The sequence below is a fragment of the Urocitellus parryii genome, chromosome 2, assembly GCF_045843805.1.
Source record: "Urocitellus parryii isolate mUroPar1 chromosome 2, mUroPar1.hap1, whole genome shotgun sequence".
NCBI classification, from domain to species: domain Eukaryota; kingdom Metazoa; phylum Chordata; class Mammalia; order Rodentia; family Sciuridae; genus Urocitellus; species Urocitellus parryii.
The window spans coordinates 220,984,212-221,004,993 of NC_135532.1; the positions used below are offsets into that span (position 1 = coordinate 220,984,212).

At 46.2% G+C, this 20,782-nt stretch overlaps 1 protein-coding gene across 2 annotated transcripts; it reads right to left on the bottom strand.

Annotated features, from left to right (window-relative positions):
- Positions 1–11,818: 11,818 nt before the first annotated feature.
- Psmg1 (proteasome assembly chaperone 1) lies at positions 11,819–20,663 on the bottom strand. 2 transcript variants are annotated; one of them, XM_026399400.1, is made up of 7 exons: positions 20,477–20,663; positions 19,406–19,512; positions 18,415–18,566; positions 17,676–17,738; positions 14,654–14,852; positions 13,675–13,811; positions 11,819–12,061 (listed from the first exon to the last, which is right to left on the bottom strand). In XM_026399400.1, exons 1-7 carry the CDS (start codon positions 20,611–20,613, stop codon positions 11,987–11,989), a joined length of 870 nt encoding a protein of 289 aa, XP_026255185.1. In that variant the 5' UTR covers positions 20,614–20,663; the 3' UTR covers positions 11,819–11,986. The 2 variants fall into 2 exon arrangements, with proteins under 2 accessions (XP_026255185.1, XP_026255186.1); XM_026399401.2 differs by lacking the exon at positions 19,406–19,512 and having other exon boundaries at positions 20,477–20,559.
- Between the last annotated feature and the right edge of the window lie 119 nt (positions 20,664–20,782).

Here is a 20,782-nt window from a genome sequence, read left to right on the forward strand (position 1 = left end):
AAAACTAGGTTGTGTGGGCTGGGGCTGGGGCTCCGTGGTAGAGCGCTCGCCTAGCACGTGCGAGGCCCTGGGTTCGATCCTCAGCACCACGTAAAAATAAATAAACAAAATAAAGGTATTTGTACAACTACAACTAAAAAATAAAGACTAAAAAAAAAAAAAAAATAGGTTGTGGCAGAGGACGTACCTCTGTGTGCCAGGCCCTGACCCTGAGCCACACGCACTGTCCCGGATCTGAACACATCCTGTGTGCTGCCGTGGCCCTAGCAGGCCCCAAGGCCGGCCCTCAGAATGTGGGTCAGAAGAGAGGAGAAACGGAAGGAAAAAGAAGCCGGCTGCTGTTAGCGCAAACCACAAATCAGCTCGGTGCTTTATTCAGGAACGAAGTTTCACACAGGATCTGGGGATGCAGGGACCAAATGAGCCGAGGTGGGACCCACTTTCCTGGTGAAAAATGAGCCTCGAACAAAGGAAGGGCCTGGGCTCCTCCAGGTTCTTCTGAGAGGGCGTCTGGGGCATTCCGATTCTCTTTGGGCACCCCGGAATTTGGAGTTGGTTCTATCAGTGAAGGAGTCAGCTTTAGTGCTTAAGAATTTGGGGTTTGTTTTACAGGGTGAAATGGGAGGGAGTCTAGGGTCAGTGGTCAGTTTCTGGAGTTTGTTGTCCTGGAAGGAGGGCCTGGGGTCAGTGGTTGGTGTCTGGCAAGGGTTTGTTTACAGAAGGTTGATGCTTCAGCCTCTTCCCAGAGACTGGCTTTCCAGGTTTGATGGACTCCGCTTCCTCGGGTCTGTTTTATCACCGGAAAGAATCTACCTATTTGCCGGGTTTCTGTTCATGACTAAAAGGCTCAGGGGTCAGTCCAGTTGAACTGGGCTGACTGGGCTGCGCAAAATAACCACACAAGAGACACAATACCTTTTTCTTTGGGGTCGCTGTGACGGCTCCTCTGACCTTAAGGGTCCACAGGAATAGAGAGAGAGAGAGCACGCGCTGACCCCTTTTATTGAGGAGAAGCTGTTCAAATGAGGCCAGGGGTCAGTTTCAGGGGGCTGAGTCTATCTTCATTATGTCCACTGTCAGCAGGTTGACTGACACCTGGGTAGGCCACATCCAAGGGCACAGTAAGAGGAGGGGACACACACAAGGCACTTCCATGGAAGATTCTGTCCTAAACAGGGCAAGGGGTTAGATTACAAAGGAACAGGTGAGCATAGCTCCACCCATGGGGCTGTAGCAAGACACACCCATGCACGAGACCCCAAGAAGAGTGGGGAAAACTCTGCCACATTTCTGTGACTGAGCACCTCAGCACCCAGCCAGGGAGTGTGAATCAGTCACGTGCAAGGTGGGTCTCCCACAGTACTGGGAAAGAATCAGTGCTCTCAATGTATGGCTTTCCTGCTCACTCCCCTTTCCCTGGGTCTCACTACTTTTGGGGTTTGTCATTTTCCATATCTAATAATGGCCACTGGGTTTGGTGGCCGAGAGCTGCACCTGCTGCTTTGTACCTACTCAGGACAGCTGTTCTTTCCAACGATGGCCCGGTGCGCACCTGCTGTGTGCTCTGCTATTCCTGATTCCTGCTCCGGACAAGCAGGAGATGATCCTGTGGCTGAAGTTCGGCTTCCACACTGCAGGAACTCACAGTTCCAGAGATTTCTGTGTTTGTTTGGTCCAGGATCAAGGCAGAGTCTCCAGGGCCGAGTGTTACTCCTGGGACCCTTACAGACACCCTTGCCGCTGCCCAGTGAGAGCTCCAAAGTCCTGACAGAGCACCAGCCACGTCCTTTGAGGCCACTCTGTGTGGATATCAGCAGTGTCTGTCAAGGGCTGTTTCTAAGTGCACAGGCACATGTGGACCTGTGACAATCCAAGGACAGAACCTGTTGGCTTGGGCTGCGTGGCTGGTATTGAAGAAAGGAGGGAGATCCAGTGGATGGAGAGATTAGACCTGGACATCGGGCCCTGTGTGTGGGAATGGATGTTTGCAGGACCAGGGGCTCTCTAAATGTTTTTTAAGTGAATTATTCAGGAATGAGTTGAGAGGGACAGTTTGGACCGTGTGTGTTGTCGTGGACGTTGGCATGTTACAGGAGGCAGAGGAAGCCAAGGTTCTTAAAGATGAAATGAGGAGGCTGCGTGAGTTGTTGAGACCATTGTCCTTGGCTGCCAGGATCGGTAACAAGGGTGGCATCCGCCAGGGGGAGGCTGAAGAGACAGTTGCTGGGTCCACATCCTCACGGGAGCACTGTGAAGGCCACTGTGGTTTTCAGAGTCCTCACGAGAGCTTTTCGCAGTCAGGTGCCCGAGAGCCCTTCCTGCATGGTCTCCTGACTCAGGGTTGGCATCAGTGGCTCCATTTTGATTCTGAAAACTTTCACAAGAGTTTATCTGACAAGTATCAGGAATCGCAGAATCACCCTGCTCTTTTGGTGAGGGTCCTTTGACAGCACAGCTGTGGGAGACCAACCTTACACGTGACTGGGTCACACTCCCTGGCTGGGTGCTGAGGCGCTCGGTCACAGAAAGGTGGTTGGTGTCTAGTGCATGGGTGTGTCTGGCTACAGCCCCGTGGGTGGAGCTATGCTCACCTGTTCCTTTGTAATATCACCCCTTGCCCTGTTTAGGACAGAATCTTCCATGGAAGTGCCTTGTGTGTGTCCCCTCCTCTTACTGTGCCCTTGGATGTGGCCTACCTAGATGTCAGTCAACCTGCTGACAGTGGACATCATGAAGACAGACTCAGCCCCCTGAAACCTGACCCCTGGCCTCATTTGAATAGCTTCTCCTCAATAAAAGGTGTCAGCACGTGCTCTCGCTCTCTCTCTTCCTGCGGACCCTTAAGGTCAGAGGAGCCGTCACAGCAACCCCAAAGAAAAAGGTACTTGTGTCTCTTGTGTGGTTATTTTGCGCAGCCCAGTCAGCCCAGTGGAGTGACCCCTGAGCCTTTTAGTCATGAACAGAAACCCGGCACACAACAAAGAGGAAGGGGACAGGGGAAGACAGGCTCTGGGGCTGATGACAAGATCCATGTGCCCGAAGAGGCCAGGAAACAAGGAGAGAAACCACAGAGGGGAAGGACCCAGCCTCTGCCCACCTGACACCTGATATCCAGGACGCTGCTACTCTAGGAGGAGCCAGACTCCGGTGAGCTGAACTGCAGGGGGCACCCCTATGAACATCCCCCAGGGTGCAGAGGAGCACGTCCAGAGATGGGCCAGCAGCTTCAGGGGCAGCAGGGCTAGGTGGGCCGGAGATTTCTAGAACAGGAGAGAGGAGTATGCTGGCTGATGAGGCACAGGATCCACCGGAGAGAAACAGAATTAAGGCTCCTACTCAGCAATCTAAACAGCTCCTGAATCAAGAAGCAGATGAGCTATTCGGTTTGTAAATAACACTTAAAATTTTGTAAGTCATAACTATAAGGTCCCTGCTTAGCATCTGGATGGACATCTTAAGTGACAACTGCTATTTTAAGGAAAAAGTTTCGCTTTCCTGACCAAGGGCCTCTCTGAGAAAGGCTCACCACTCCCTCACACCCACCCAGCCCTTATCCACTGGCTCCAGGACCACCCCAGCTCCGATCCCTGAGCCTCCCCATAAAGTCCCAGAACTCAATCCTGTTTTGCCTCTCTCTTCTATAGAGAGAGAGAGGTGGCTTTTATTTATCAGCTCTGACAAATAAACTCTGGTGTGTGTCTCTGCCTGGCCTCCGTCTTTAACTTCTCGCTCACCATCTCTCATTCCTCGCTTTCCCTTCAATAACCACTTCATCTCTTGAAAGTCCAAATATTTCTTTGAACTTGAAACAATACTCGTATCCCCTCTACTGCTTTTCTCTGACAGTCTCTAGAGCTCACAGCAACTTGAAGCATTCAAATATAAATGAGTGTATTTCTTTTTAAATAAATCCACTTTGAGCTATTCTGGCATCCATCCTGCATCGAATTGGTCTTGTGATCTATCCACAACAATGTATGAACAATCTGACATTTTAATATTGACAGATTGGACAGAATTACTGACCCAGGTGTCAGACTCCAGCACTCCTGCCTTGGGGAACAGGCCCTGGAATTCCTGAATAATCTGGAGCCACAGGCAACCATCTGGCAGCCGGGAGCTACCGGGAAGCAGATTGCTTGTTATTAACATCCCTGCCTCACCTTTGACTCCACGGAGGCACTTGTAAAGCCAGACCCACCTCCAGGCACTTTGAGACTAGCCCTAGGGGAGACCTGGAGGTGCACCACACCCTGCTGGTCCACGGGCCCACAGGCCAGAATCCTGGGGCTTGATTCTCACAGCAGGTGAGCAGGGGTGTCCAGTCACTATGGGGCCTCTGCCCAGGCCCAGTGTCTCCAGAGGCCGGAGGCATTCTGGGACCAAAGAGAGGAACTCGGCCTCTCCTGGGGTGAGCCCAGAAGCCAGGCTGCCTAAGGGCAGGGTTTTCTTGGCTGGGTGGGCTGCTGGCCCTGGGTTACCAGCCAGGACTGGCAGGTGACGGGGCTGGATTCTCACCATCGTGGCATGTGCGCATCACGGGCCCTAGAACCACCACCCTGGCTCTCCGCCACTCCTGGGTGACCCTTGCCATCTCAGGCAGTCGCACGGCCAGGCCTCCAACACGCCGACTTCCTCTTAAGGAAACATCTGCCCAGATCCTCCTCTGCCACTCTTCTGAGCCTCACCCAGGCCCTCAAACCTCCCTCCCAGGATGGCCTGAAGGTGGAAGCTTGCAGCATGCTCTGCCAGGTCTCCTGCCCACAGCTGTGGAGTCCACCCAGCAGGAAACAGGCTCTGGACAGATGCCAAACCTGCTGGTGTTTGAGTTGGCCTGGCCCAAGTGGCCCTCAGTGCCGAGCCCCCTCGCTGTGACCCCAGATGCCGAGATGCAGTGCAGAGACCTGCGGAAGCAGCTGAACTGGGTTTGGGGCCGCCTTCTTCCTCTGGAGGCTGCACCAGTCTCCAGAGACCCCAGGGTTTCCGACCTTTCTGGGTGATTCCAGTTTTGAGGGCCTCAGAACCTTGGCACTGCTGGGACGCCAAAGCCGACGCTGTGTGCACAAAAGGTCCTCCAAGCCAGCTTCTGGGGTGCTGCTTCAAGGTCAGCCCAGCCTGAGGCAAGGTCAATCCACCAGCCAGGCCCGCAGCTCACGGGCAGAGCAGAGGTGGCCGGAGTCCACGTCCACTTCTCCACGGCAGCCGAACACCGTGGTTCACAACGTCTGTGAGCCTCCTCGCGGGGAAGACTGGCCTTGTTTGTGAACCTGTTTCAACAATGACACTGAAGGACGGCAGACGCTGCCCACATCCACCTGGCCTGACTCCGTGGAGCTGAGCCAAGAAGACACTGACAGACACCTCCTCCCCGCCCCGTGCACTGGCCACCTCGACCTGGGGAAAGGGGCCTCCTGGGCGGGAGGAGACCGGAGCACCAGGTCGAGAGGCTTCTGCACAGACTTTGTTAATATAACTCACAACTTCCTCCAATCCCACTGTGTCAGTCAGGTGTTAGTCAACTTTTCGTCACGGTGACAAACACCTGAGAAGAAGAACCTAGAGGAGGAAAGGTTTATTTGGGCTCATGGTTTTAGAGGTCCCAGGCTGCATTACCCTGGGCCTCAGTGAGGCGGAGCTTCGTGGTGGAAGGGCGTGTGGAGAGCTGCCCAGCTCATGGTGGCCGGGAAGAGACTCCCTCCCAGGGCACACCCCAGTGGCCTACTCCGCTCAGCCAGGTCCTGCTACCCAGCCTCCACCACTCCTAGGAGCCCATTCAGCCCGCAGGGGACTGATCCACCGTGAGGCCTGAGCCCTGCCATCTGATAGCTCCCAAAGCCCCTCCTCTGGACACGGCTGCCTGGGGACCAGCCTTCCACACAGGAGTCTCTGGGGGACATTCTAGATGTAAACCATACAGTCATTTTTCTACTTCTGCAAATAATACCTGAGATCAATCAACTTAAAAGCAGGGAGGTGTATTGTGGAAGCTCCAGCTACGGCCAGCACCCCTTGCTCTTGGGCCTGAAGTGGCACAGTGGGCCCTGGGGGAAGCACATGGTGGAAAAGGTCCTTCCCCTCAAGGCCGCAGAGAAGTCAAGGGAGGGAGGAAGCGGCCAGGGTCCCAATATCCTCTTCCAGGACACGTCACCCGTGACCTAGATTCCTTCCTGGGAAGTTTCAATCACCTCCCAGTAGCAGCACAGGCTGGGGACAAACCTTCAACTCACGGGCCCTTGGAGGACACTCCTCCAAACCATAACACTGCCCAACTATCCTTTCTTTCCTCTTCCACAACCGCCTCTCTCTGGTCAGCCTGGGATAGGAGCGCTGGGGGTCTTGCCACCTCTCTGGGTCTCACTCTCCCACGGGGAAATGCCCAGGCACATGTAAAATTCTCTGCTTTCTTCCTGGGGATCCTTCTTAGGCCATTTTCATTTCCAGGCCCAGCCAAGGTCCCCAAGAGGACAGAGCTAAGTTTTGCTTCCCCTATACGTCAAGGCGACAAATCAAGCTCTCTGGACAGCACATCTGGCACTCTGCAGGGCTGACAGAAAGGGTCCCTTTCTCTGGTGCACCGCAGTGGCCTCTTCAGAATGGGTACAGGTGAAAGGAGCCAACATGGACAGGGCCATGAAGACACAGGAGGGAGGAGGAGGTTTTATTCATATCATTTGACCCTTTTCCAAAAGAGCCAGAGAGGCACTCTTGGGTTCTGAAGTTTCATTCCCTACTAGTAACTACACTGGTCGGCTTTATTAAAGACCTTTTCCTTCCCCTCTCTCCTAATCTGTTGGAGAGAACCCAGGGGCAACCAGGTCCAATCTGCAGGTAACTCCAGCTTGCTTCTGTGAGATGTGTCAACAAGAATCCAACAATTCCACTTGCCCTGAAGTATCACCAAAAATAAAATATGATTTTCAGAGAAAATGCTGAGATGAGCCTTCTATTTGTGGTTGTAAAGGGGTTTATTTAAGCAGTTTCAGAGAATTCCAGATAGGGATGGTGACATCTTTCATATTTAGAAGCATTTGTGGTAACCGTTTTTAACGTGATGGACATGGACCTCAGACTGCAGAACACAGAGGTTTCTAAAGCTGGGTTACTAAAGGAGAAACTACTCCGAATAGGTGAGATGGCATGGAAATGAGCTCCTTCTGTCATCAGGGGCCACTGACCCAGTCTAATCTGAGCTTTTCGTGAAGCCTTGATCTATTCAGAGAATCCCAATTAGGAGTCCATCCCTCGTCCCTGTAAAACTGGAATTCTGGGTAGTTACCAAGGCACTCCAACACGTTCTCCTTTCATCTTTCTCTACATCCTTCTTCCTGAACGTAATTGGGAAATGAGTCTCCTTAGCATGAAAAAGACATCAAAACTTGAAATCTCCATTTGTTTTGTGATATTATAACAGGATACCTGAGACTGGGTGAATCATAACAAAGAGAAATTCACTGGTTCACAGTTTTGGAGCCTGGGAAGTTCAAGGTCAAGACACCAGCAGGTTTGGCATCTGGTAAAAGCTGTCTCCACTTCCAAGATGGCGCCTCAAACACAGCAGCCTCCAGAGGGGAGGAACACTGCTCCTCACGTGGCAGAAGAGGGGACCAAATCCACATTAACTCCACCTAACGGGTACATATAGCTCTCATGGCTTAATCTCCTGTAAAGGAACCTACCTCCTTTTTGTCACACTTTTATTGGTGCATTATGACTCTATATAATAATGGCATTCCCTGTTGTTACGTATTCCTACGAACACACAATGTAACAATACAATTTGGGCAATATCATCACCCAGCATTTCCCTTTTCCCTCCCCTCCTCCCTCCCTCTGGTCTCCTTTCCATTTTCATGAAATCCTCCTTTCCACCTTTCCCCCTTTGTTTGTTTGATGTGGTGCTGAGAATCGAACCCAGTGCCCCACACATGCCAGGCAAGCGCTCTCCCCTGGGCCCAGCCCCAGCCCTTCTTCTCTTCCCTTTTCCTCTCCAGCTTCCACATGAAAGAAAGCATATGGCCCTTGGCTTTCTATGTTTGGTGTATTTTGCTTAATCATAATGCTCTCAAATTCCATCCATTTTCCTGCAAATGACATAGTTTCCTTCTTCTTTATGACTAAACCAAACTCCACTGTTTATATAGACCACATTTCTTCATTCACTCACCCACTGATGGACACCTAGGCTAGTGTCACAGTGTGGCTATTATGAATTGTGCTGTGGCAAACATGGGTCATGAACTGCTATAGTATGATGTCTTTAATTATTGAGGATAAATACTGAGGAGTGCTGATGCTGGGTCCTGTGGTGGTTCCATGCCTAACCTTTTAAGGAGCCTCATACTGATTTCCACAGTGGTTGTACTAATTTACAATCCCACCAACAGTGTAACATTGTTCCTTTTTTTTCCCTACATCCTTTCCAGTATTTATTATTGGGTGTATTCTTTTTTTATTTTTTGTTTTACTTAGTTGTATACATGACAGTAGAATGAATTTATGCATTTTACTATATCATACATAGATAGGATACAATTGCTCATTTTTCTGAGTATACATGTTGCAGAATCATAATTGGTCATGCAATCACATATATACATAAAGTAATAAAGTGTGTTTCATTCTACTATCTTTCCTATCCCCACATCCCCTCCCCTCCTCTTTCTTTACTTCTCTCTACCGAATCTAAGGTAAAGCTATTCTTCTCTAGTGCCCTCCCCACCTTATTGTGAATTAGAATCCACATATTAGAGAACATATTCGGTCTTTGGTTCGGGGGGATTGGCTTATTTCACTTAGCATGATATTCTCCAACTCCATCCATTTACTGGCAAATGCCATGATTTCTCTCTTCTTTAAAGCTGAATAAATATTCCATTGAGTATAACTCAATATATATATATATATATATATATAGTTATAGTTATAGTTATATATATATATAGTTATAGTTATATATATATAGTTATAGTTATATATATATATAGTTATATATATATAGTTATATATATCACATTCCATCTTTATCTATTCATCTATTGAGGGATACCTAGGTTGGTTCCATAGTCTAGTTATTGTGAATTCAGCTGCTATAAACATTGATGTGGCTGTGTCACTATAGTATGCTGATTTTAAGTCCTTTGGGTATAAACCAAGGAATGGGATAGCTGGGTCAAATGGTGATTCCATTCCAAGTTTTCTGAGGAATCTCCATACTGTTTTCCATAGTGATTGCACCAATCTGCAGTCCCACCAGCAACATATGAGTGTACCTTTCCCCCACATCCTCACCAACCACCTTATTGTTACCTGTATTCTTGATGATTGCCATTCTGACAGGAGATGAAATCTTAGAGTGGTTTCAATTTGCATCTCTCTAATTGTTAGAGATGCTGAACACTTTTTTCATGAATTTGTTGATCAATTGTGTTTCTTCTTGTGTGAAGTGACTGTTCAGTTCCTTAGCCCATTTATTGATTAGGTTATTTTGTTTTATTGTGTATATTTTTTTAAGGATTGAGAGAAATCTTTTTATTTAAAAAAAATATATTTATTTTTTAGGTGTAGATGGACACAACACAATGCCTTTATTTTTATGTGGTGCTGAGGATCGAACCTGGGTCCCACCTATGCTAGGCAAGCGCTCCACCACTGAGCCACAATCCCAGCCCTTATTATGTGTATTCTTGATGGTTCTCCTTACGATTGGTATGAGATGAAATCTCAGTGTAGTTCTGATTTGCATTTCTCTAACTGCCAAAGATGTTGAACATTTTTTCTCGTAATCATTGGCCATTCATATTTCTTGAGAAGCACCTCTTTTGTTCATTTGTCCATTTATTATTTTTTTTAAAGAGAGAGAATTTTTTAATATTTATTTTTTAGTTTTCGGCAGACACAACATCTTTGTATGTGGTGCTGAGGATCGAACCTGGGCCGCACGCATGTCAGTTTTTGAATCGATAAAACCCCAGACCCTTCAGTTCTTGACAATATGCTCCTGGAGCCTGGGGTGGGCTACAGTTAGAGACATATGAAGTCCATGGTGTTAAGGGTACTGTCGTTCACGCTCTTTTCTGTGGATTGGAAAAACTACCCAGCTGTTAACAAAGACCATTTCTTTGGAAGTGGGTAAGATATGATAAAACTGGACAACGGCAAGAAGAAGAGCCAGCCAGAGATAAATGATGTGCCTAGTCAATCAAGGACTATTTCTTACTCCCAGAAGGGGCTAGCAACGTATGCTCAATGCTCAATGCAATTGCAGAATTGTGACAGCCCAGGGGTAGCTGTCCATCCTAGTCTCCTTCCCATCAGTGTGTACTCCAGTGTGACCTGCCCCAGTCTCACGATGCCATACCAGGTATGTAGACAATAGGAAACTGGTCTTTTTCCTTTGTAGGTTTCTGTATCAACAGAAGCCACATCTGAGCCTGATGCAGATGACCAGACCCTGGGCTGCAAGCCTCATGACCGGATGATACCTGGGCCACCTGACCAGCACATTTTGCATGTGGGGTGGCAGAGGTAGCAGAAAGCTACCATTAAAACCTTTTAATGGCACTGACCTACCATGTTTCCCATACCACACCTTTCATGGCACCTTCCCCCGCTGCCTCTGGAGGGGACCATGTGACCTACTTTGCCTGTGGGGGCTGCAGCAAGCAATGCAGATGCTTGAAAACAGCCCTTGCATGCTGCCTGGAGCCTGTGGCAGCCCCTGTAAGTGTCTCCTGGGATTTTGGAGCACGGGCCTGCCATCATCCATGGATTACTCTCCTTTTCAAGGAAAGCTCTTGGCCTGCAAGTGGGCCATCATGAAAACTGAATTCATGACCACGGGCCACTGTGGCTCAGTGGTAGACTCTGCTGCTGGTAGACCGAGCGCTTGGAGACAGCCGTAACCAGGACATCCTTGGTGACTGAAGTCCATGTGGCCTTGTGCATGCAGAGCCCCATCCCTGCTACCCTGGCCTGTGTTCACAACAGAATCAGCTAGGGAGAGAAGCTGGTTGACACCACAGCTTAGCTTGTGGTCTTGTGAAGCAGTGTAGCTGCTTCAGGTTCACAAATAAATTCACATGCCTAATGTAACACGAAATGTGTTAGAGCCAGTGATGTTCAAAAGACCAAGCCTGCAAAGAGCCCTGGGAAAGTCTGGGTGAAGAAGCAAGTTGTCAAGCAATATTGAAGAGAGCACACGTGAATTTGTTTCCTTTTGAATAAATGTGACTTCATTACCTTATCACCAATTGCGATCCACAAAACAAAAAACAAAAACAAAAAACCTAGATCTCATAAAATATCCAGAAAGTTTCCATATGTTAAGAATCACCAGGGGCTGGGGCTGGGGCTCAGCGGTAGTGCACTTGCCTGGCATGTGTGAGGCACTGGGTTCGAATTCTCAGCACCACATTTAAATAAATAAAATAAAGGTCTATTAATAACTAATATATACTTAAAAAAAAAAAAAAGAATCACCAGCAGGCACTGTGGCACACTCCTATAATCCCAGCAGCTCAGGAGGCTGAGGCAGAAGGATGCAATTTTAAAAAGGGCTGGGTATATAACTCAGTGGTAAAGCTCCTCTGGGTTCAATCCCCAATACCTGCCTCCCCAGCAAAACATCACCAACGATTCGTCACCTTTCAGATTTTTTGTACCTAACTATATGCTCATATTAATAGAACCTGCTTTCTGCAACTTTTCAAAACTCTGCCATTAAAGTTTCAAGTAAAACAATACTCCCACCTAGTGGATAAAGAAGAATGTCTATTTCAGTTTTGAACAGTATCACCATAAAGAATAAATTAAACTACAATTAACTTTTTAAAGTTTATTCTGTTTCAACACCCTCAAAATACAGCACCCCCAGAGCAGCCCTCAAAGCAGTGCTCGCTGCTCCCCTGGAAGGAATGGATGCTTCTGGACCCTGGGGTGGGCTATAGATAGAGACAACGTGGGAGACATCACAGAACGATCTTTGGGATCACGTATAAATGTTACTCTGAATCTCATTTGTTGTCATCAATTTCTTCAGTATCTCTGTGCCCTGTGGAATGTTCTGAAAGAAGAGAAAAAGATGTCAAGACAGCTTTTCGGTGAGAGGCAACGTGCACACCCAGCCTGACGCTCTCGAGAAGTTGTGAGAAGGTGCTGCGCAGCAGAAGCAGTGCCTTCCAGCACCTCTCCCCAAGGGACAGTGCTCGAGAAGGCGAAAGCCTGGAGAGTCCTTCCCTGGCCCAGGCCTCGAAGTGTACCTGGCCTCTTCACCCCACCACTCTCCCTGTCCACCACAGCCCTCTGGCACCCAACCTGTCCTCTTTCCACACCCCACTGCTCCCCACTAAGGCCCATCCAGCCTTCATAGCCAACTGTGGGGCCACTTCCTCCCCAGAGCCCTGCCTCTGTGAGAGGCTTTCCCAGTACCCCTGACCAGCACCCCTCATGGCCGGGAGCTGCCTCAGCTCTAAAGCCCTACAGTGGTGCCAGAGAGTGGGGGCTGTAGCTGGACAGCAGAAAGCATGCACTAACTCAGGCGACCTCATGGGTCGGGTCGTTGATAGGAGTACTCTTCACAGCGACCACCTGACCTTCCCCAGACTGGTGTCTTCAAAGGAAGACAGGGAATGTTAAAAAGGTCTTTAAACTTCCCCTTCATATCGTACTCCTCAATCCTATTTGACAGATGACTTACGCTGCTCAGAACAAATCCGAACATTTATGTTAAGCTCCTGTATGGGGAGCAGAGTCCCTAGCAGGGAACAAAACAGCCCCAGAGAACTGCTCTCTAAACAAGTGGGCCGAGCCGGTCACAAACCACAGCAGCCAGCACAAGGACCCGCACGCCCTTGGAAAGACACTAAACCCAGAATTCAACTTGTCTGAAAACTTAACCCTGACTCCACTAACTGGGAAGATGTGCTTGAAGTAGACCAAGTCAGGGCTCTGCAGCTTGACTCTCCACCAATCAACAGGGTTCACTGAGGGCTTCCTTCTACAGGCCAGGTATGTGCAACCCAGGGATGCCAAAATGGAAAAACCTGCTCCTGTACCACAAGCTGCTGAGGAAGACACTAACTTAGGAGAGCTGAGACGGCCACTCCAGCATAACCTGCCGTGAGTGGAGCCCTGGTGGCTACTCCAGAACAAAACAGGTCACCCACGATGCTGGGACAACCCCTCTCCCTTGAAGTACTTCTTAAACCAGATACTGTGGCTCTCCATAAATCTCTGAAGAGAACACTGGGGAGGCCCGAAGATGCCTGAAATTCTAGACAAATGCTGCTGTGTACGTGTTCTGATATGTATTTTTCCAGTAAAAGAGCCCACAGACCTAAGGGGGGGACAAAGGTTCATTAATAATTCTCACATCTTCACATATCCCATCCCCTCAAAATCAGGTGAATACTACTGATACTATACTTAAAATTACAACCTTCCAAATGAGTTACAGAAACTTCTCCAGCCCCAGAGACACATAGGATGTAAGGGCAACGCACTGGTCTATATATAAGAGCAAAATGCTCTTCAAGTTATAGAAGTAAATCCAGAAGAGAAGGTGGCCAGAGCGGGAAGCTGGTGTGGGAAGATAGGCTCTCCGAGTACTGCTCCGGGTCTGCACTGTCCCTACACTCAGCTAGTGTGACAGCTGGTGGTCAGGTGAGTGACACTTACCTTAGCCAGGCCTTTCAAGCTTCTGGAAGAAAGTATGGGCTTGAAAGCTTCCACGGTAATGAGGTCTAACGTCATCACCTCAGTGTAACACAAATACAGAATGGCAGGGATTTTCCACACCTGACAGTAACTGAGGACTGTGAACGAAGGAAAACCACTTAAGTTTTCTAGAATATAGTTTTAAAATTAACCACCATTAAATAATAAAGGCTGCTTTAAAAAGTCTTTGAATCAAGACATTTACTGCTCTACTAAATCAATTCTAATGGATATTTTCTTTCAAAAATCAACTTATTTTCTTAATAATCTTTTGCTTTTGCAAATATTATCTTTATTTTGCATCTCCTAAACATACTGCTCAATTTTAAGTAGTTAAAAGGTTGAAATTTCAGTCACTATAATAAACAAAGCAAGTTACATGTAACAAACGAATACCATGATGCATACTACTACCAAGTTAGTTCTCCTCACTCTAATAAACTTAACAAGGGGGAAAAACGTTTTTCCTTTATTCAATATACTTAACAAAGAAAAATTAGTAACATACAATAAAAGATACACTACCGAAAAGTAAATGGCAATCTATTTCTTAAGACAGCAAAATATAATTACAGTGATAAAAATATTAAGCAACACACATTAAAATAACTATCAAACTTCACTTTCTATTTTGATAATTAAAATGTACTTTACCAAATTTTCATACAATTTACAACTAACATTGGCTTGCATTCTGAGTCGCCAAAGACCAAAAAGAAACTAAAGCTGAGGCAGAGCAATTAAGCCATCTGAGCTGTTCTCATAAGTGTGTCTAGAAAATTTTAAAAACGCAAACCAAGTACACTAACAAGTACAGACACTGAGGATTAATAGCAATATATTGATTTTGATCGTCAAAAAATTAACCTCATAAAGATTTCTAATAGTGAAAATAATAATTAGCAGTAAGATGAAATGTAAATATGAATTTTGGTATCACCTGCGGCAGGAAGATCATGGATGATGTTCGGCTGTTCTAGCAGTGAGCAACAGGCAGTGTCCTTGAAGTTCTGCGTTTTTAGTGCTTTCAGGAAAGGAGAAGAAAGGCTGCCAGTAGATTCTGAGGTTTTATAGTCAGTAACATGTCGACATGTAAGAATAGTTACCTGCATGTTCCTCCTTGGACAAGAGCCAAAAACCTGACACAAAATTGATTTAAAATTAAACAAGGGTAACTGCATGAACAAGGGTAACTGCGTGAGGGAATGGAAACATTGCTCCAGCTACTCTCCCAGCAGTGCGGGCGGCAGCTGCACGTCTGGCAGGGGCGCACTGCGCCCTGGGTAACAGAACAGGCCTCCCTGCCCCAGCCTGGGTTTGCTCTCGGCACTCTGGTTGGCACTCCTCCTCATGGCACTTTCCTGTCCCTTAACTCAGGGCAGTATCACCTACTCAAGGGACCGATGTGTAGTAAACAACCATGAATGGACAATGCTGGAGCAACTGCCACAGGACCACCACCTGAGCAAGCCGGTCCCAAGAGCATATCCTACAGTCAGCCAGTCCCTCACCTACTCCCAATAACACCTGGAAAATGGCTCTTACTAAATTCACTTTTGAGTTACTAGAATTGGGGCAAGTTTCAAGGGCTCTAGAACTCAAAGTTCTCTTCCATGACTTGAAGAGAAGATCTAGTAGATCTATAAGAATCCTTCTACCTTCTAATAAAATCTATGGTGACACAAACAAAGCAAGCAACTATTTTTTAAAGAAAAGAGTGGTTTTTATGTTACTATACTTGTTTAAAAATATTCTGTGGGGCTGGGGATATAGCTCAGTTGGTAGACTGCTTGCTTTGCATGCACAAGGCCCTGGGTTCGATCCCTAGTACCACAAAAAATAATAATAATAAAAATATTCTGTGAAAAAAACAGCTTTTTCCAGTAGTAATAAAAGAACTGAAGATTTTATATTAAGTGTCATAATTCATACAACTAATTTCATTATATCACAACTTTGTAAATAAATGCAAAAAAAGTCAACACAATGTAAGTTTGTTTCAAGGTACATCCCGTTTAAGAAAAATAACATTATTCACAGGCCCAATTTATTTCCCTTCATAGAATACTTAAAAGTCTGAGTCTAAAATACTTAAGAACTGTTTGATTATCAGGATGATTTGACCAAAATAACAAAGTAACCCAAAAAAATTTGTTTTAGAAATGCATAATTCTTATATTTTTTCAAGTCTAGAATGTTCATCTGTCACCGTGTAACAATTAAGTATTTTTGAAATAATAATCACCCTACATAATTAAAAAATATAAATAAAACACTAATTTCCTAATATTCTAAGCTCTGACCCTCTTACCCAGAAAGATACACATATGTACACTGAATATAAGATAGTTCACAGATCTTTTTAAACAACTTTTCTTCTAATAAAATGCATTTACTAACTTAAAGCAAAAGCTTCTCTAAGTATGCCAGCTGGTTTAAAGTAGAAAATGAAATTCTTATTTCTATTTAATTTTAATATCAGTGTTAAAAACACTGAGATTTAAGCTGAGATGTTGCTAAGAATTTCACCTAAAGACTGAAGGGCCTACTTTATTTACAAATACAGGTGAAAAAAAGAAATGATGAATGATGAGGATGAAGACATCCCAGTGACCCTCATCTGGTCATTACACCTGTACTGAAATATCACAGTGCAGCCCATTAATAAGTACTATTTTGTGTCTATTAAAAATAAAAATAAGCTGGGTATGGTGGTGCACCCCTGCAACCCCAGTTACTCAACAATCTAAGGCTAGAGGATGGCAAGTTCAAGGCTAGCCTCAGCAACCTAGCGAAACCCCTGGCTCACTAGGGCTGGAGATGTAACTCAGTGATAGAGAGCTCCTAGGTTTTTAAATTAAAAAAAGAAAAAAAAAAAAGAAAAGAAAACTAACCACATGTGATAATAAACATTAAAGAGAGAGAGAGAGAGAGAGAGAGAGAGAGAGAGCGAGAGAGAGAGAGCGCGCGCGCGCGCACGAGCTCCTAGGTTCAATTCTCAGTATCACACACATACACAACACACAAAACAAAGATACATGCTGTGTATGGCGGCGTATGCCTGTAATCCCAGCAGCATGGAGACTGAGGCATGAGGATCACGAGTTCAAAGTTAGCCTCAGCAACTTAGCGAGGCCCTAAGCAACTTAGCAATATTTTGTCTCTAAATGAAATATAAAAAAGGGGTGGGGAGAGGCTGTGGTTGTGGCTCAGTGGTAGAGCGCTTGCCTGGCATGTGTGAGGCACTGGGTTTGACTCTCAGCACATAAAAATAAATAAAGGTCTACCAACAACTAATAAAATATTTAAAAAGAAAGAAGTGGGGAGGCTGGGGATGTGGCTCAGTGGTAAAGCACCCTTGGGTTCAATCCCTGGTACATAAAATAAATAAACAGATAAAGATATATATATGAAAAATATATATATTTTTTGAGCATTCCTAAATCCAAAAATCTAAAATCTGAAATGCTTCAAAATCCAAAAACTTTTGAGCACCTACATAAAATAAGAGGAAAATTCTACACCAAGAATTTGTTTCATATTGAAAGTTATAAAAAACACTGTATAGTTATCTTCAGACTATGCATATAAGATGTATTTGAAACATTAATAAATATGTGTTTAGACCTGAATCCCTTCCCTTCTGTCCCAAACATTTTAGACAAGGGGTATTCAGACTATGAAATGTAATTGCCAAAAATTATGGTTTCCTCTAAAATTTCTAGATGAGTTCAACTCTTCACTCAAAAACTATGTGCACAATTTTCCAGCAAAATGAAGACAAATTTATTCACATCTAATGCTTAGAAAAATAGATCATATTTGAGCCTAGAGAGAGAGTTTTTTATTTGAGAAAATACACACAAAATCCTTTCCTGCATAATTTTAAATGAAAAGACACTGAACCTTAAAAAACAGCAACTTCTGTAGTCTAAAAATTCACAGGTCTCATTCTCTCTTACCTTTTCCAGCCACTGATACTGCTGATCTTCAGCAACATAGCAACTACATTGACAGACAAAGACCTGAAAAATAAAATTCAAAGTTTTTTTTCAAGATAAATAAATTTTATACACACCCAAACTGCCACCATATACATATCATGTGAATACCAACGGAACACTGCTGTACTCTGGATGTGGAATGTCTGCGAAAGACCCATGTGTTTCCTAAAGTTTCTACATCTGCCAAAGTCTGCATTAGCTTGGCACTACTGGGAGGTGGTGGAAACCTCAAGAGAGGGGGGCCTAGTAGGAGGTCTTCAGGTCATGGGGGTAGCCTTGAAGGTGACACTTGGTCTTCCCCCTCTTCTCTTTTGCTTCCTGGTCATGAGGTAAGCAGCTTTGCTATGCCTGGTGCTCCTACCATGATGTACTGTCCCCCAATCAGAGGTCTTAAAGGAACGTGTCTGTCTGATCATGTACTGGAACCTCCAAAACCCCCGCTGATAGATCTCACATGTTTGTTACAGTGACAGAAAGAAAACACAAACACTTATCTTCCTGACTCTACTACTAGCCCATTTACTTCTCTTAAATTTAGTAAGAGTTAAGCCATTACTGATAACTGGTATCAGAATAAAGAATGCACTTAGAGAGCAGTTCAGTGACATGCCTGTTAGATTCTGGGGTACACTAACAGCAAAGACTCTGTGATGCTTAAATAACTAACTTTTAAACATACAAGTTAAGTCCCACATACCAAGGGATTTGATTTTAGGTGATAAAACACACAAAAAGACTCTGAAGGGGACAGGTGTGTGGTGTCCACTGTTCTACACCATTCATTCCAGAGTTTGGCACAACCAACTTCTTCCCAGACGCCTGAATTCATAACAAACGATGACAAAAATGCTGTAAGAGAACAATTCACACAAGTTAGTGCTTAGCCCTGCATGCTGTATTCTCTATTCAATAAAAAGCTGAAATTACTCTAGAATTTCAGCTGAAAAAGTCCTCAAGATCATCTAATGCCACCAATCTGCAGGAGCCAGCCAGGGCTTCACGAAAGGCCACACTGAGTAAGACAAGACTACAGCCAGGAAGGGTCAAGACAGGCTTTACAGACAGACTCCCAGGGTAACACTCCCCTAAAAATGTGAGACCAGAACTTCATATAATGAGTCAGAGTCACTTACTATGTACTTAGTATGCTCTGTAAGTCCCAGGGATGCATTATATGGCAAGGGATCTTAATGGGGTTCCCAATACCTGTAACTCCCCTAAAATTATAAAGATCTTTGTGTACAGGTCTTGTACAGACATTGTTCTAGATGAACTTTACACTTTTCTACCTTTAACTCATCAAGTGAATCAACACAAAGACATTGGAACTTAATTGCTCAAAAGAGCTAGTGATCACTGTTATTTCTGGAGTTCTCATTATGTTTTCAAAAGCCTGTGAACTCAAAAAACATTTAAGTAAACCTGGCTACAACACACCAGAAACAGTTCCTTGAGCTTTAAGTTCCTGAAGACACAAATATTTCCTTTAAATCTTATTTTTTATTTCCATTTTTAGAAGATAGTACACATGAACAGGTGATGTATTTATCCCCTCTCAGAAACAAAGTTACTCTACCAAGACTTTTCTCTTTTAAGTAACCAACCTTTGAAGTCTTTTAGAATGGAAAGAAGTAACTTTGTATTTTTTCTTTCAACAAAACCTCTAGTCTTCTGCATTTTTCACTTACCTACTGCATTATTTCCTATAGCAATTATAAACTTGGAACAAGGATATTTTTCTAGCAGAGAAACTTCCAGAGATGTTTTTGTCTGTCTTCGAAGAAGCCGCACCTCCCTAACACAAGAAACAAGATGAAACCAAAACAGCTTAAACACAGTCAGTATTCTACTTTGAAAAAACAACATTATATGTATGATTGAAGTACCTTTACTAACCGGTAAAACTGACACTTGCATTCTATAAAGAATATAATTAGAATCCTAAAGAAAGAGCAGATTCAGGCACCGATAATCAACAAAACTACTGCAAGCAAGCTTCATGTCCATCTGACCCCCTGATCAATCTTAGCATCCCTAAAAGTGAAAAAACTGGGTAGTACGCAACAAGAAACAGAAAGTACCACAGCACCACTTCAAAGCTCTCTAGCTAAAGAATGTCAATCTATCTGATCCAAGTTCCAAAATTAACATTCTTTTGCAGGAGATGCAGGTGATGAGCACACGTGTGAAATGCCTCCAGGAGGGGCAACCAGACAAATCCAGAGCTCTCTACAGGAGTAAAAGGGAAGGTGAACCGCTCCAAATGAAATGAACCCTCTAAGTGTAAGGCGTGGACCTGGTCGGGAGACCGATGTACCCAAACCCACCGGAAAATCTCAGTCTGACCGAACTAGGTATACGAGACGATATGGAACACCACTACTACTGCAGACTATAAGAGACCTAAATCCTATTTTGAGACGCATTCTGCAGGGTGCAGGCCGTACCCGGGCCGTGCTCCGGGGGCGGCAGGAGGGGAAGTCTCCGTGGGCGCTGAGCTGACCTGAGTGCGGGCCTCCGGGGTCCTTCACGTTCTCCCATCTCGTGTGGGGGATAATGGTTGAAAAGAGCGCGCACCTGCCACCCACGCAAGGCCGGCTGGAGCGCGGGAGGAGGGAAAGCCCCCGGGGCGCGCAGGCTCACCCGGCCGGATAGCGGGCCGGGCAGCCGGGCGGGCACAGCCGGCCGCGCCCCGCCGGCCCCTCGGGGCGCCGGCCAGCGCGCTCCCCACCCCCGCGCCGCCCGTGCGGACGCCTCACCTCTTCCGCGCCAGCTGCCGCCGGACCTCCCGGTCCTCGGGGGTCTCCCTCCGTCCCGCCTCCTCCTCCTCCTCCTCCTCCTCCGTCCCGGCTCGGCACGGCGCCTTCACCACCTCTCCAAAGAAAGTGGCTGCCATGGCCTCCAAGGGACCGACCGCCCGCACAACCGCGGCGCCGCGGGACGGCGCACGCGCACCTCCGCGCGACCACGCCCCCCGCACTGCTCTACGCGTGGGCACACCCCTGGCGCGGCGGCCCCCCTCCCCGCTCAGCCACGCCTTCGTACCGCCTGTGCACGTAGCCACG

Coding starts and splice junctions, on each gene's coding strand:
- Psmg1 (XM_026399400.1), bottom strand. CDS start 20,613: ATGGCAGCCACTTTCTTTGGAGAGGTGGTGAAGGCGCCGTGCCGAGCC. Junction 14,853..17,675: donor AGTATCAGTGGCTGGAAAAG/GTAAGAGAGAAT, acceptor ATTTTGTGTCAG/GTTTTTGGCTCTTGTCCAAG. Junction 13,812..14,653: donor CCATGATCTTCCTGCCGCAG/GTGATACCAAAA, acceptor CTTCGTTCACAG/TCCTCAGTTACTGTCAGGTG.